The sequence below is a fragment of the Podarcis erhardii genome (genome assembly GCF_964252035.2).
Source record: "Podarcis erhardii genome assembly, chromosome: 7".
NCBI classification, from domain to species: Eukaryota; Metazoa; Chordata; class Lepidosauria; order Squamata; family Lacertidae; genus Podarcis; species Podarcis erhardii.
This window is the reverse complement of record NC_138511.1, coordinates 86081723-86095794: the sequence shown is the minus strand read 5'-3', so window position 1 is coordinate 86095794 and position 14072 is coordinate 86081723. Positions and strand designations below refer to the sequence as shown.

General features: G+C 50.3%; 1 protein-coding gene across 1 annotated transcript; it reads left to right on the top strand.

The window, feature by feature from the left end:
* Nucleotides 1-6643: 6643 nt before the first annotated feature.
* MYPOP (Myb related transcription factor, partner of profilin) lies at nucleotides 6644-12289 on the top strand. The gene is made up of 2 exons (XM_081871864.1): nucleotides 6644-7554; nucleotides 11162-12289. Exons 1-2 carry the CDS (start codon nucleotides 7101-7103, stop codon nucleotides 11830-11832), a joined length of 1125 nt encoding a protein of 374 aa, XP_081727990.1. The 5' UTR covers nucleotides 6644-7100; the 3' UTR covers nucleotides 11833-12289.
* Nucleotides 12290-14072: the final 1783 nt, after the last annotated feature.

Below are 14072 nucleotides of genomic sequence, written 5' to 3'. Positions count from 1 at the left end.
GTAACCTGAAGCGTATGTAACCCGAGGTACCACTGTCTACAACAATACCAACAACCAAATAAAAGGCTTCCTTTATCCTGTTTCTGGCATCCTTATTTACTTCTTATAAGCTGTTTCCTTTATGAATAATTATTAAGATTTTTTCTAATTATAACTTAAATATCCACAAAGTCTCCTGCAGGCATTGATCGATTAATGTTTCGATTATTTTCAAAATATAGTCCGGCCCCCCACGAGGTCTGGGGGACAGTGGACCGGCCCCCTTGCTGGAAAAGTTTGCTGACCCCTGCGAGTCCAGGGCCTCCAACCCCTTTGCCAGAACACAGGGGGTGCTGCGCTGCCTGCCAGAGCCAAGGCACAGGGAGGTTAGCCAGCCCCACCCCTACCTCCCCCCCATTGACCTCCTTTGCAGGGGGTCCCATCGCCTGCAGGATGACACCCTGCCTTCGATTGCCAAGCCTCCTGCGACCTCTAACACACACACACACAGACACAAAACCACAAAAACACACAGAGCAGGGAAATGAATCACTAGGCAGGTGGAAAAGCGCCCCCTGCTGGCCCATTCCGTACATAGCACCATTCATATACATACTGTACAACCATTAAAAGTCGGGAAGCAGGAGAGCATAACAGGAAGGTGTCATACTCCCTCTAGTGGGCAAACGGTAGCACTGCGACATTGAGAAATAGCCAGCTCCCTATCACGTCCACGTAAAGGGACCCCTGACCGTTAGGTCCAGTTGTGGCCGACTCTGGGGTTGTGGAGCTCATCTCGCTTTATTGGCCGAGGGAGCCGATGTACAGCTTCCAGGTCATGTGGCCAGCATGACTAAGCCGCTTCTGGCAAACTAGAGCAGCGCGCGGAAACGCCATTTACCTTCCCGCCAGAGTGGTACCTATTTATCTACTTGCACTTTGATGTGCTTTCGAACTGCTAGGTTGGCAGGAGCAGGGACCGAGCAATGGGAGCTCACCCCGTCGCAGGGATTCAAACCGCCGACCTCCTGATCGGCAAGCCCTAGTCTCTGTGGTTTAACCCACAGCGCCACCCGCATCCAATATTTTTAATTATAGAGAGAAGGAGAATTCAAAGACTGCCTTCTGTGTCCAGGGCAGCTGTTTATCAGCTCCATCTGGTGCGCAGGCTGAGACCCTACCTGACCGCAGACTGTCTCGCCAGAGTGGTGTATGCTCTGGTTATCTCCCGCTTGGACTACTGCAATGCGCTCTACGTGGGGCTACCTTTGAAGGTGACCCAGAAACTGCAATTAATCCAGAATGTGGCAGCTAGACTGGTGACTGGGAGTGGCCGCCGGGACCACATAACACCAGTCCTGAGAGATCTGCATTGGCTCCCAGTATGTTTCCGAGCACAATTCAAAGTGTTGGTGCTGACCTTTCAAGCCTTAAACAGCCTCAAAGGTCCAGTATACCTGAAGGTGCGTCTCCACCCCCATCGTTCTGCCTGGACACTGAGGTCCAGCGCCGAGGGCCTTCTGGCGGTTCCCTCACTGCGAGAAGCAAAGCTACAGGGAACCAGGCAGAGGGCCTTCTTGGTGGTGGCTCCTGCCCTGTGGAATGCCCTCCCCTCAGCTGTCAAAGAGATAAACAACTACCTGACATTTAGAAGACATCTGAAGGCAACCCTGTTTGGAGAGGTTTTTAATGTGTGACATTTTAATGTATTTTTAATCTTCGTTGGAAACCGCCCAGAGTGGCTGGGGAAACCAAGCCAGATGGGCAGGGTGCAAATAATAAATTACTATTACTAAGCACTTTCTCATACAGTCCTGCAGACTCCCTATGCAATTACCCCCATACCACTGACGGGCAAACTGAGCCCAAGGGAATAGCGGCTGGCCCAAGGCTGCTGGGTGAGTTTTTCATGGAAGGGACCCCTGAGGGTCGTCTAATCCAACCCTCTGCAGTTCAAGAATCTCTGCTGTTGCTTTTCCCCCCAATTGTGGATATGGTGAGCTTTGAACTGGGGTCTTCACAGCTCACTGGTGTGAGCTGTGCCATAGGTGTGAAATGTAGGCTCTGCCCATGGACCCTGAAGTCGTTGCTGGGGGTGCCAACTTGAATAAAACCCGGGGGGGGAGCCCCATTCCACATGATGGATTAGAATGGCAATGCCCATCAACTTTCTGGAGGCTCAACGCCACAAATATTTTATTGGGGGCCCCTAAGGGACCTCAGCCACTAGGAGATGGCTCCTATGGTCCCCACTATCAGTGAAGGCCTTTTATTCACCCTGTCTTCATTATTATTATTATTATTATTATTATTATTATTATTATTATTCCCATTTATTATTATCATTAGCCCATTTATTATTATTATTAGCCCACGCATTATTATTATTCCCATTTATTATTGTTATTATTAAGCCCATTTGTTATTATTATCCCATTATTATTATGCCAATTATTAATATTATTATTATTCCCACATTGTTGATGTTGTTATTTTAAGCCCATTTATGATTATTAAGCCCATTTATTATTGTTGTTGTTGTTGTTATGCTCATGTTTTGTTGATGTTGTTATTTTAAGCCCATTTATTATTATTATTATTATTATTATTATTATTATTAAGCCCGTTTATTTTAAACAGACATTTGAATCCTGCATCGAAGTGGGTCAGTGCTCGAATCGTAGAATTGCAGGCTTGGAAGGGGTCTGACCCACTTTGATGCAGGATTCAAATGTCTGTTTTGTTGTTGTTGTTGTTGTTGTTGTTATTTTAAGCCTTTGAACCCAATTAGGGTTTAAAAGGGGGTCGGGGAGAGACAGAAGGGGAGTTCTCTTGCAGAAGGACACTGGCCGGTGATTCTAGAAGGCAGTCCTGACGGATCCCAAAGAGAAAAATAACAACACAGTCCAGAGGCAGAGGCAAAGGAACGAAAGGTAAAGAATAAATGATATTGGCTGGATGGTTAAAGAAGAAGTCAGACTCCTGCAGCAATCAGATGGGAAGTCTGAGAAGCCTTCTGGCGGAGTGTCAAAAAACTGGGCAACTTTGGGATTCCAGGAGTATCCTGTTATAAGAATCGTCTTCCTGGTGAAGGACACTGACCTGAATTTGCAAGGGAGTTTTTCACTTATATGTCACGGGTCACCTCCATGACCCAGTGCCAGAATTACTGTATTTTTCGCTCTATAAGACGCACCAGACCACAAGACGCACCTAGTTTTTGGAGGAGGAAAACAAGGGGAAAAAATATTCTGAATCTCAGAAGCCAGAACAGCAAGAGGGATCGCTGCGTAGTGAAAGCAGCAATCCCTCTTGCTGTTCTGGCTTCTGGGATAGCTGTGCAGCCTGCATTCGCTCTATAAGACGCACACACATTTCCCCTTACTTTTTAGGAGGGAAAAAGTGAGTCTTATAGAGCAAAAAATACGGTATGTATAAGGTAAACAAGCTATAGCTTAGGGCCCCACTCTCTTGGAGGCCCCCGAAAAATTAAAGGAAAAAAAATCTGGATGTACATTTCCAAAATATAGGATAAAAAAACCCAATAAAATAAAACCTACATACAGCAAGTGTTGTGTAGGCTCCTATGATGTAAGTCATGGGACCCCGCCTGCCAGCCTGCTCCCTAAAATATCACCAGTTTGCTCATTTCTGTATATAGGGTGTCTACATTCTGCATGGACGGATGCATGGCAACATGTGCAAATGGCTGGAGATAACTATTAGGTTCTTGGGAGAAAAGCAATGACAAACCTGGACAGCATCCTAAAAAGCAGAGACATCACCTTGCCAACAAAGGTTCATATAGTTCAAGCTATGGTTTTCCCAGTAGTGATGTATGGAAGTGAGAGCTGGACCATAAAGAAGGCTGGTCGCCGAAGAATTGATGCTTTTGAATTCTGGTGCTGGAGGAGACTCTTGAGAGTCCCATGGACTGCAAGAAGATCAAACCTCTCCATTCTGAAGGAAATCAGCCCTGAGTGCTCACTAGAAGGACAGATCCTGAAGCTGAGGCTCCAAGACTTTGGCCACCTCATGAGAAGAGAAGACTCCCTGGAAAAGACCCTGATGATGGGAAAGATGGAGGGCACAAGGAGAAGGGGACGAAAGAGGACGAGATGGTGGGACAGTGTTCTCGAAGCCACCAGCATGAGTTTGACCAAACTGCAGGAGGGAGTGGAAGACAGGAATGCCTGGCGTGTTCTGGTCCAGGGGATCACGAAGAGTCGGACATGACTAAACAACTAAACAACTATGAGATCCATAAATTACCATATGGCATATACAGTACTCAACAACAACAAAAACTGCGACAATTTTTTGTTAACAAAGGACGTTTCCTGCTTGGCAGGGGGTTGGACTGGATGGCCCTTGTGGTCTCTTCCAACTCTATGATTCTATGATTCTATGAGCTGGACATATAAAGGGCCCATGACCTTCAGTAGCCATGGGCCTCATCAAACCTAAATCCGGCCCTGGCCATGATCCACCCCAGGGGAAAGTAAGGCAAAGTCACTGGGGTGTCTTAGCAAATCACTTCTTGCTGTAATTTGGCAACCCCGTCCTTGCTGAAAGGAACAGGATTACAGTGGTGCCCCGCAAGACGAATGCCTCGAAAGACGGAAAACCCGCTAGACGAAAGAGTTTTCTGTTTTGGAGGTGCTTCGCAAAACGAATTTCCTATGGGCTTGCTTCGCAAGACGAAAATGTCTTGTGAGTTCCTGCGGGTTTCCCCCCCTTTCCCTCCCCTTTTTCTAAGCCGCTAAGCCGCTTATCAGCTGATGCGCTAAGCCGCTAAGCCGCTTATCAGCTGATCCGCTAAGCTGCTAAGCCGCTTATCAGCTGATCCGCTAAGCCGCTTATCAGCTGATCCGCTAAGCCATTAATAGCGCTAATCCGCTAAGCCGTCAATGGGCTTGCTTCGCAAGACGAAAAAACCGCAAGACGAAGAGATTCGCGGAACGGATTCTTTTCGTCTTGCGAGGCACCACTGTAAATGTCTCAAGAAATGCAAAAGAGAAGGGCATTTGCTTCTGTCAGGGCAGGATATTCTTGCATCTCAAAAGGGATGATTTATGGCTGAATTTTAGATCTTGTCTGCATTAGGTATGGTACCAGGGTTCTGGGGGATTTAATCAGGCATATACAACCGATTCCCGTTTGTGGCTGACAATGCATTAATAATAATAATAATAATAATAATAATAATAATAATAATAATAATAATATATTTATAACCTGTCCATCTGGCCGGGCTTCCCCAGCCACTCTGGGCGGCTTCCAACAAAATATTAAAATACAGTAATGCATCAAACATTAAAAGCTTTCCTAAACAGCACGAATGTTTGTGTGTGTGTTGCTCGGAAGAGAGTCAAACTGCACCCATGGTTTGTGCATTTTGTCACCCCCCACTCTGTGTTTTAACCATCGCAGCTAATTCAGAGCATGCCTTCAGGAAATGCACACATTTGGGGGGGAAACAACAAAGGAGAAAATGAATGTGGGAAAGCTCAGTTGTTTTCAGTATTTCAAAAGGCACGTCTAAGAAACCCCATTAATGATAGAATCTTTCCAACTAGCAAAATTGACGGGAAAAGTCAGAGGAGCTTTAAATCAGAAAATATATGGAGAAGGGAAAATATTTAAGGAATATGTAAGATTATATTGTACAAATAATACTATCTTAGCAGAACTGGAATGATACCTGTAAACAAAAATGAATGAAACGAATAGTGGGATACATGAGAAAGGATATATATGAGGAATGTTAGAAAGATGTTGGAATAGGATTATGTGGCTTTAGCAGAAAAGATATAAAGGATTAAGCAAAAATGAATCGGCGAAAGAAGAGAATGCAAAATCACAATATATTAAGATAAATTATTAAGATAAAAACAAAGCTGGAAAGGATTTGCTGAAATATCTAACTGAATTAGAATACAAAAATGGGAGGTGCGAGGAGGTCAAGGAAGTAAGCGAATGAAAGCAAGTGATGTCAAGGTTTGATCTGTGTGTTTTTTTATATATAATTGTTTGCATTTTTTTCTTTTTTTTTCTTTTTGTAATCTTTAAAATTTGAATAAATATTATTTTTTTGAAAAAAGCAAATGCTGCAAAAAAAAGAGAGAAAGGATATATATATGTGTGTGTTTATATATATATATGGGGGGGTTGCAATTGCTGTATATGTATATTCATAGCTGTCAACTTTTCCCTTTTTTTAAGGGAAATTCCTCGCAAGAAAGGAACACACACACACACACACACACGTATATATATATATATATATATATGTATATATATTTACAGTGCTTTTTTCTAAAAAAAATATGTTTAGGGGTTCTCCTATTTTGACTCCAAAAAATCACCATTTTATAGTTCAAATCGGGGAAAATAAATACAGTATATATGGACAAAACTACAATGATTCCCAAAATGTTTAGGGGCTATGCGTACCCCTGCGTACCCCCAGAAATATGGGGAGGGGGGGGCAATTGCTTCTGAATTCCCAGAAGCCTTTGGGGCGCTCCTGCTCCGGGCTCCGCCAGGCCCTGCGAGAAGAGCGAGCAAGGCTTCGGTTGCCCGGGGCAACCATCCAGGCCGCCCCTTGGCCTGCTGGGAGTGCGGCGAAGCCAGGCGCATGCCCAGTAGCAGCAGGAGGAGGAGGAGGAGGAGGAACTGGGAGGGGGGAGCGGGGGAGGCATTTCAATGCAGCAAGGCAGCAGCTGAGCGGGAGCGGAGACCCCCTTCTGGAGGAGCCCTCCCCAGACACCCCCTTCCCAGCTGGGGAGGCTTGGGGGGGGCCCTGGGGCAGAGGGACCCCCCTGCCAAAAGCAGAGCTGCTGGGCAGCCAGCGTGGCGCTGGGGCACCCACCCACCCAAAACTTGCAAGGTGCCAGCCCAATGCATTTGCTGGGCGATGCCAATCATCTCTCTCTCTCTCTCTCTCCTTCTCTGACAGGACCACCAGCACCCGCCCTGGCTAGGGTGCCCATGCAGCGGTGCCAACTGGGCACCCGCAGCCCCAGAGAACCGCTTCCCAGAGCTTGAAGGAGCCTGGCATTTGGAAGGGGCATCGGAACGGTTGGCAGCAGCAGCAGCAGCAGCAGAAGGGCACCGGGATGTCTGGCGAGAGCGAGGAGATCACCCGCCTCCGCAAGCCCCGCTTCTCCTACGAGGAGAACCAGATCCTGATCCAGGAGGTCCGTGCCAACTACGCCAAGCTGTACGGCACCCAGAGCCGGCGGGTGACGGTGGCCGAGCGGCGGAGGGTGTGGGAGGGCATCGCCGCCAAGATCAACAGCATCACCAGCTGGAAGCGGACCGGGCAAGAGGTGCAGAAACGCTGGAATGACTTCAAGCGGCGCACCAAGGAGAAGCTGGCCAGGGTGCCCCACTCCACGCAGGGGGCCGGCAGCGCCTGCGATGAGACCTTCTCGGCCGAGGAAGAGACCATCTTCGCCATCCTGGGGCCCGGCGTGGTGATGGGGGCGGGCGGGGTGGAACCCGGCGCCTTGCAGAACACGCCGGGGTTCGCCACCCCCAGTTACCGGCTGGCGGCTGAGCATGGCGCAGGTGAGTCCTCGTGACATCCCATCCCTCCGGCAGGCAGGTGCCGGCGGCCAAAGCAGGTGCCCTCCGGGGCCCAGGTCTGCCAAGGCGTTGGGAAGGACAGATTGGCATAATGTAAGGGCCCGAGGCTTGCCACATGTGGGTTGGCACGCTGACAGCATGGGGTAAAAAATTGAAAACTCCACATGCCGCCACCAGGAGCTGGTTTCTATACCGAGGAGGCGCTGGAGGACCGAGAAGGGCTTGATTTGAGGCACAATGTGAAGTTGTGTGTGCGCGCGCCTCTGAGCATGTGCAGAGTGCCTTGCCCTCGGATAGCGGCAAGCAGATTGTTATGTATTCAGTGGTCTGTGTTTGCCTGAGCTTGAGTCTGGACTAAGGATTTCACCTCCATTTCACAGATGCCCCCATGGGTCTAGGGGTGTGTGAAGTGATGGGGGGGCGATTTCAGATCGGGTGTGGGAAAGGGTGTCAGTTCGCTTCAATTTGCAGCATTTCTGGTTTTTAAGAAAGAGACACGCGGCAGGCCAATGAATTGCCATTGGGGTTGGGCAGGGAAGGGCAAGAAAGAGAGAAGAATCTCACAGCCCTAAAATTCCCAGCGCCTTTATAACAAACTACAGTTCCCAGGTTTCTTGGTGTACAGGGGGGGGAAGCTATGGGTTTTAAATGCATGCTGTGCCTGTTTCCCATCTAACCTGGTAAATTCCGAATGCGACTCCAAATGGCGAGGGAAAGGCACTCTGCACATGCTCAGAAACCTAATTGCTCTGAAAATGGAGCAACAGGCATCCAGCAGGGATTTGGGCCTCGAAGGGATGCTATTTTAATCTCCGCATCGCTACCCATGCCTTGGATTCCAGAGCCGAAGCTCAAATAAATGGCAGGGAGTTATATTGGCATGATAAGCGCACAGAACAGGGGAAACACAAGGGTCATCTAGTCCAACCCCCTGCAATGCAGGAATCTTTTTCTCGAACCCATGACCCTAAGAGACATTCTTTTCTCTTTCCTTTGGGAAATTCCTGCTCCAGGTTTGAAGGACTTAGGAAAGCGGGGGGGGGGGGGAGAGAGAGAAAGAGGGGTTTCCCCACAATTTTAGCTCCACATCCATGATGGAGGAATTCCCCGATGCTTCCTGGCTTCATCCGGCGTGCCAGAGGTTTATCTCTGCAACCTTCTTCCAACGCTGGGAATCAGTTTGGGCATATGTGAGCCAATGTCCAGGAAACAGGTGTCTCTGTGCATGTGCAGAGTGCATTTTCCTCAGCCCCAAGTCACCGTCTTGGGCTCGCAAAGTGCTTTCAGGTCAGGAGAGGCAAACGGCAGGACAGAGCTGGGTTATTGCTGCGATCCAAGTCCACGCTTGGCTCCCGGCTGCCACGGCTCCTTTCGATGCAGGGCACAAGTGCCGAGAGAAAACGCCCGTGCCCACTCTCAGGTGGGCTAGAGGCCAGTTACGGGTGCCAACTCCATGCCTACACAACTCGTTCCCCGGTTGTAACCTTGAGGCTGCTGAGGAAGGTGTGGAGGCAGGAGAAAAAGAGTCATTTGCAACACAGCGGCAAAACTAGCACCCAGCACAGCCCTGCAGGAGCTAGGCAGCTCCCTGGGTACCTGAATGCTCCACCATGTGGAAGGGAGCTTGCACCCAGAAAGCTAGCCTGTGGGGAAAAGGGGCTTTAGCCTTGTCTGTCCCCTGAGGAGCTAGATTCTGCAAGCAGAGAGATCTTTCAGAACGCGGAGTTAGAATTCAGGTCTGTGCCCAAAGAGGTAAGGACTGCAAAGGGCTGCTGGCAACATACTCTCTCTGCCCACGCACAGCTGGCCCAGAAAGGGCTGGCTGGAGCGAAACAGCAGCTTGGTGATGGTGGAATAGCAGGCCCCAAGAACTGTGTTTTAAATTCCCCAGGCACATTTTGCTACTGCCGTGGGTCTAATGACAACCACATGGCGGTTTCTGGTCGCTAGATTGGCGGCCACCGTTTAAAAAGCTCTGCCTTGCTCCCTAGCGAATACCTTCCCCTTCCTGTCTTTCTCCTCGCATACTGAGACGTGGGAATTGTCATGAGAGCAAGCCGCAGTCAAGCAAGGTAGTTGAGATCGTGGAATTGTAGAACTGTAAGAGATGCGGGTGGCGCTGTGGTCTAAACCAAAGAGCCTAGGGTTGGCTGATCAGAAGGTCGGTGGTTCAAATGCCCGCAACAGGGTGAGCTCCCGTTGCTCGGTCCCTGCTCTTGCCCACCTAGCAGTTTGAAAGCACGTCAAAGTGCAAGTAGATAAATAGGTACCACTCCGGCAGGAAGGTAAACGGCGTTTCCGTGCACTGCTCTGGTTCGCCAGAAGTGGCTTAGTCATGCTGGCCACATGAGCTGTACGCTGGCTCCCTCGGCCTATAGAGCGAGATGAGCGCTGCAACCCCAGAGTCAGTCACGACTGGACTTAATGGTCAGGGGTCCCTTTACCAATGGAACAACTCAGAACCACTGTAGAAGATATGTTTCAATAAATAAAAGAGGAGGAAGGAAAAGCCGGATGCTCAGGGCTGCCTACCACAAATTCTGGTTTTGTGTTTCCTTTCTTGTTGTTGTGTTACAGCCAGAAATTTGGTGGCGGGGAGAGAGAGAGAGAGAATATGTGTATATGTATCCTTAGAATCTCCTGCCAATCTAGCAGTTCGAAAGCACGTCAGAGTGCAAGTAGATAAATAGGTACCGCTCCGACGGTACGCCGGCTCCCTCGGCCGATAAAGCGAGATGAGCGCCGCAACTCCAATGTCGGCTACGACTGGACCTAATGGTCAGGGGTCCCTTTACCTTTACCTTTAAGGGGCCCAAGGGTCATCCAGTCTGACCCACTGGTAAACTGAAGTTGTGGCGACCGCAACCTAGAGTTCAGGGAACACGCGGTGCCTTGATTATATAGCTGAGTTTCTAGCACTGCCTAGGAAAAGGAGTTTCCTCTGGTTATCTCTCGCTTGGACTACTGCAATGCGGTCTACGTGGGGCTCCCTTTGAGGGTGACTACAACTAATCCAGAGTGCGGAAACTACAACTAATCCAGAGTGCGGCAGCTAGACTGGGAGCAGCCGCCAAGACCATATAACACCGGTCTTGAAAGACCTACACTGGCTCCCAGTACGTTTCCAAGCACAATTCAAAATGTGGGTGATGACCTTTAAAGCCCTAAATGGCCTTGGTCCAGTATACCTGAAGGAGCGTCTCCACCTCCATCGTTCTGCCCGGACACCGAGGTCCAGCGCCGAGGGCCTTCTGGCGGTTTCCTCTCTGCGAGAAGCCAAGTTACAGGGAACCAGGCAGAGGGCCTTCTCGGTAGTGGCGCCCGCCCTGTAGAATGCCCTCCCACCAGATGTCAAAGAGAAAAATAACTACCAAACTTTTAGAAGACATCTGAAGGCAGCCCTCTTTAGGGAAGCTTTTAATGTTTAATAGGTTATTGTATTTTAGTGTTTTGTTGGAAGCCGCCCAGAGTGGCTGGGGAAACCCAGCCAGATGGGCGGGGTATAAATTATTATCATTATCATTATAATTATTTATTATTATTCCGGGTGTCAGCTTTGTCAATCTCCTGCTTCCCTCCCCCTCTGCAGATATTCCAGCCAGGGGCAACCTCTCCTGCAGCCCAGAGACTTCTGCGCGGACTTCCTGCTGCACTCTGAACGGGGGCCTACTGAGGCCCAAGGAACGCGACTCGCCAGCGCCCCCTTCGGCCCAAACCGCCTCACTGCAGATCATCCAAACAGCGCCTTCTCCAGCCAGCTTAGGATGCAGGCCGCACCCAGAGCACTCCCCTGCGGAGCCGCTGGGCAGCACCCCATGCCCCTCTGCCTCGCCACCCCTGCGGCGCCGGCGCACCCGCCTCGACCTGCCCGCCGAGCCCCCTCTGGACTTCTTGCAGGCCCAGCGGGAGACGGCCGAGGCCGTCCGCGAGCTGACCTACACCCTGCGGCAAGGCCTGGAGCGGCTCACCGACGTGGTGGCGGCTTTGCTGCCCCTCCTTCCGGCCCAGGCGAATGGCCTGCTGCCCCCGCAGGGGGAGAGCCCGAGCCCGGTACCGCCGGCCCCTTCCTCGGAGACCCCGCCACCCAGGGGCACCTTCGCCGCCAAGGAGGAGCCGTCCCCGGAGAGGAGGGAGGATGAGGGTGTCCCTGTGCCCGAGGAAGGCCAGCCTGCGGCCAAAAGCGGGCCGTCCCCTGCGCCCCAGAAGCGGAGGAAAGGCATCCCCACTCGGAAACGCAGAGGGCGCTGGAAGAACTTGTGAGTGCTGCCAAGGACCTGGTGCTGACGCTGCCCCCTATGGGGGGGGGACACATGGGGGAGATGCTCAGCGAGGAAAACGACTTCTCTCGACGCTCTGCCCCAAATGGCTCTCCAAAGGTTGTTTGTTCCTTTGCCAAACACAGTCCAGACTCACCCCCGGACTCTATGATTTTGGTTGCAAGGGGTCTCCACCACCCCCACCCCCAGGCCACGCCGGGTAGCCTGTCAATGCTCGAGAAACACCCCTCGCCACCCGGTTTTCGCAGCACCACGTGAGGCAGTGGGACCAGGAGTGTTTACCAAAGTCCTTGCAAGCAGCGACGCACAGCTGCTGGGTCGTGCATTTTTTTTGCAGGCACCTGAAACCCAGGATGGAAAGCCAACCAGGAAAGGGGAAATCAGACAGACCACCCCCCAAAAAAAAACACAACCCACCCCTCTGCCAGCTCCCCAGCTTTGCCAGTCCCAATTGCTTTATGCATTAAGACACTCTTTGATGGGGAATACAGGGTGGGGAGGGTTTTTGCCGCCTCCCTGTCCCACAAAGACCAACTTCCCTCTCTCCCCACGTCTCTCCGAAGCCCTTCCCAGCGCCTGAAAAGCCAAAAGCATCTTCAACCGAAAAGCCCCAATGTGGAGGGGCAGGGGCAAGGTTGCCCAAAAGCAGCTCTCGGCCATTCCGGCATAAGTTGAAGCCATTCCGGCCATTCCCTTTGCTCTGCCCCGTCCCCTATGGAAGCTCAATAAACTATTTTCGTACTACAGCTCCCTTGTGTTCGTGAAATGGTGACGGGGGGGCGGAGATGAGTTATGGGGCAGAGCTTTATGCAAGGAAAAGGGGACTTCAGTCTCACCAATTTAATTGAAATTGAAATACTTTATTGTCACTTGTACAACTTGTATACAGTGAGATTACACGAGCACCCCCCCGCTCAGCTCTCTTAGTCTTAATTCCCCTCATTTACTGACACCCACCCACCAAACCCAAAAGTCAGTTGCCCTGTTGTTATCTTTTCATCCAGCAGCCTAACAGCCCACAGATAGAAGCTGTTCTTTACCCTGTTGGTGCGACTAATCATGTTTCTGTATCTTCTGCCCGAGGGCAGGAGATCAAGAAAGTGCCGGCCAGGGTGTGAATTTTCCTCACTCTCCTGAGGCAACGTTCTTCCGCTATTTCATCCAGCGGATTCACGGGACAGCCCATAATATATTGTGGTAAATACAGCACACTGTGTAGGCACTTCCTATCAGATGATGTCAAAGCAGCGTACCACACCATGATGCAGTTGGAAAGGACACTTTCTATTGTTGACCGGTAGAAGGAGATCATCAAATGTTGATTGACCTCGTTCTTCCGCAATACTCTAAGAAGATGGAGTCTCTGTTGGGCTTTCTTAACCACCTGGGTTGTATTTATTTTGCAAGTACAGTGGCACCTCGGATTACATACGCTTCAGGTTACATACGCTTCAGGTTACACACTCCGCTAACCCAGAAATAGTGCTTCAGATTAAGAACTTTGCTTCAGGATGAGAACAGAAATTGGGCTCCGGTGGCGCGGCAGCAGCAAGAGGCCCCATTAGCTAAAGTGGTGCTTCAGGTTAAGAACAGTTTCAGGTTCAGAACGGACCTCCGGAACGAATTAAGTACTTAACCTGAGGTACCACTGTAAGGTCTTCACGGAGATAAACTCCTAGGAATTTAAAGGAAGAGACTGTCTCCACACAGCCCTCCCCGATGTACAGCGGGGGCTAGTTCTCCTCTTCCTCCGAAAGTCCAACACCATCTCCTTTGTCTTGCTGATATTAAGGTGCAAGTTGTTCCCGAGGCACCATGTACAGTGGTGCCCCGCAAGACGAACGCCTCGCAAGACAAAAAACCCGCTAGACGAAAGGGTTTTCCGTTTTGGAGGCGCTTCGCAAAACGAATTTCCCTATGGGCTTGCTTCGCAAGACGAAAATGTCTTGCGAGTTTTTCCGACTCCCCCCCCTTTCCCCCCCCTTTTTCTAAGCCGCTTATCCGCTAAGCTGATAAGCCGCTAAAAGCCGCTAAGCCGCTAATAGCGCTAAGCCGCTAAGCCGTCAATGGGCTTGCTTCGCAAGACGAAAAAACCGCTAGACGAAGAGAATCGCGGAAGGGATTCTTTTCGTCTTGCGAGGCACCACTGTAGATATTTAGGGGACAAAATAGCGACCTTAATATTTTAGAAAGCGCTTGCGCGCATACATACAACTGCAAAGG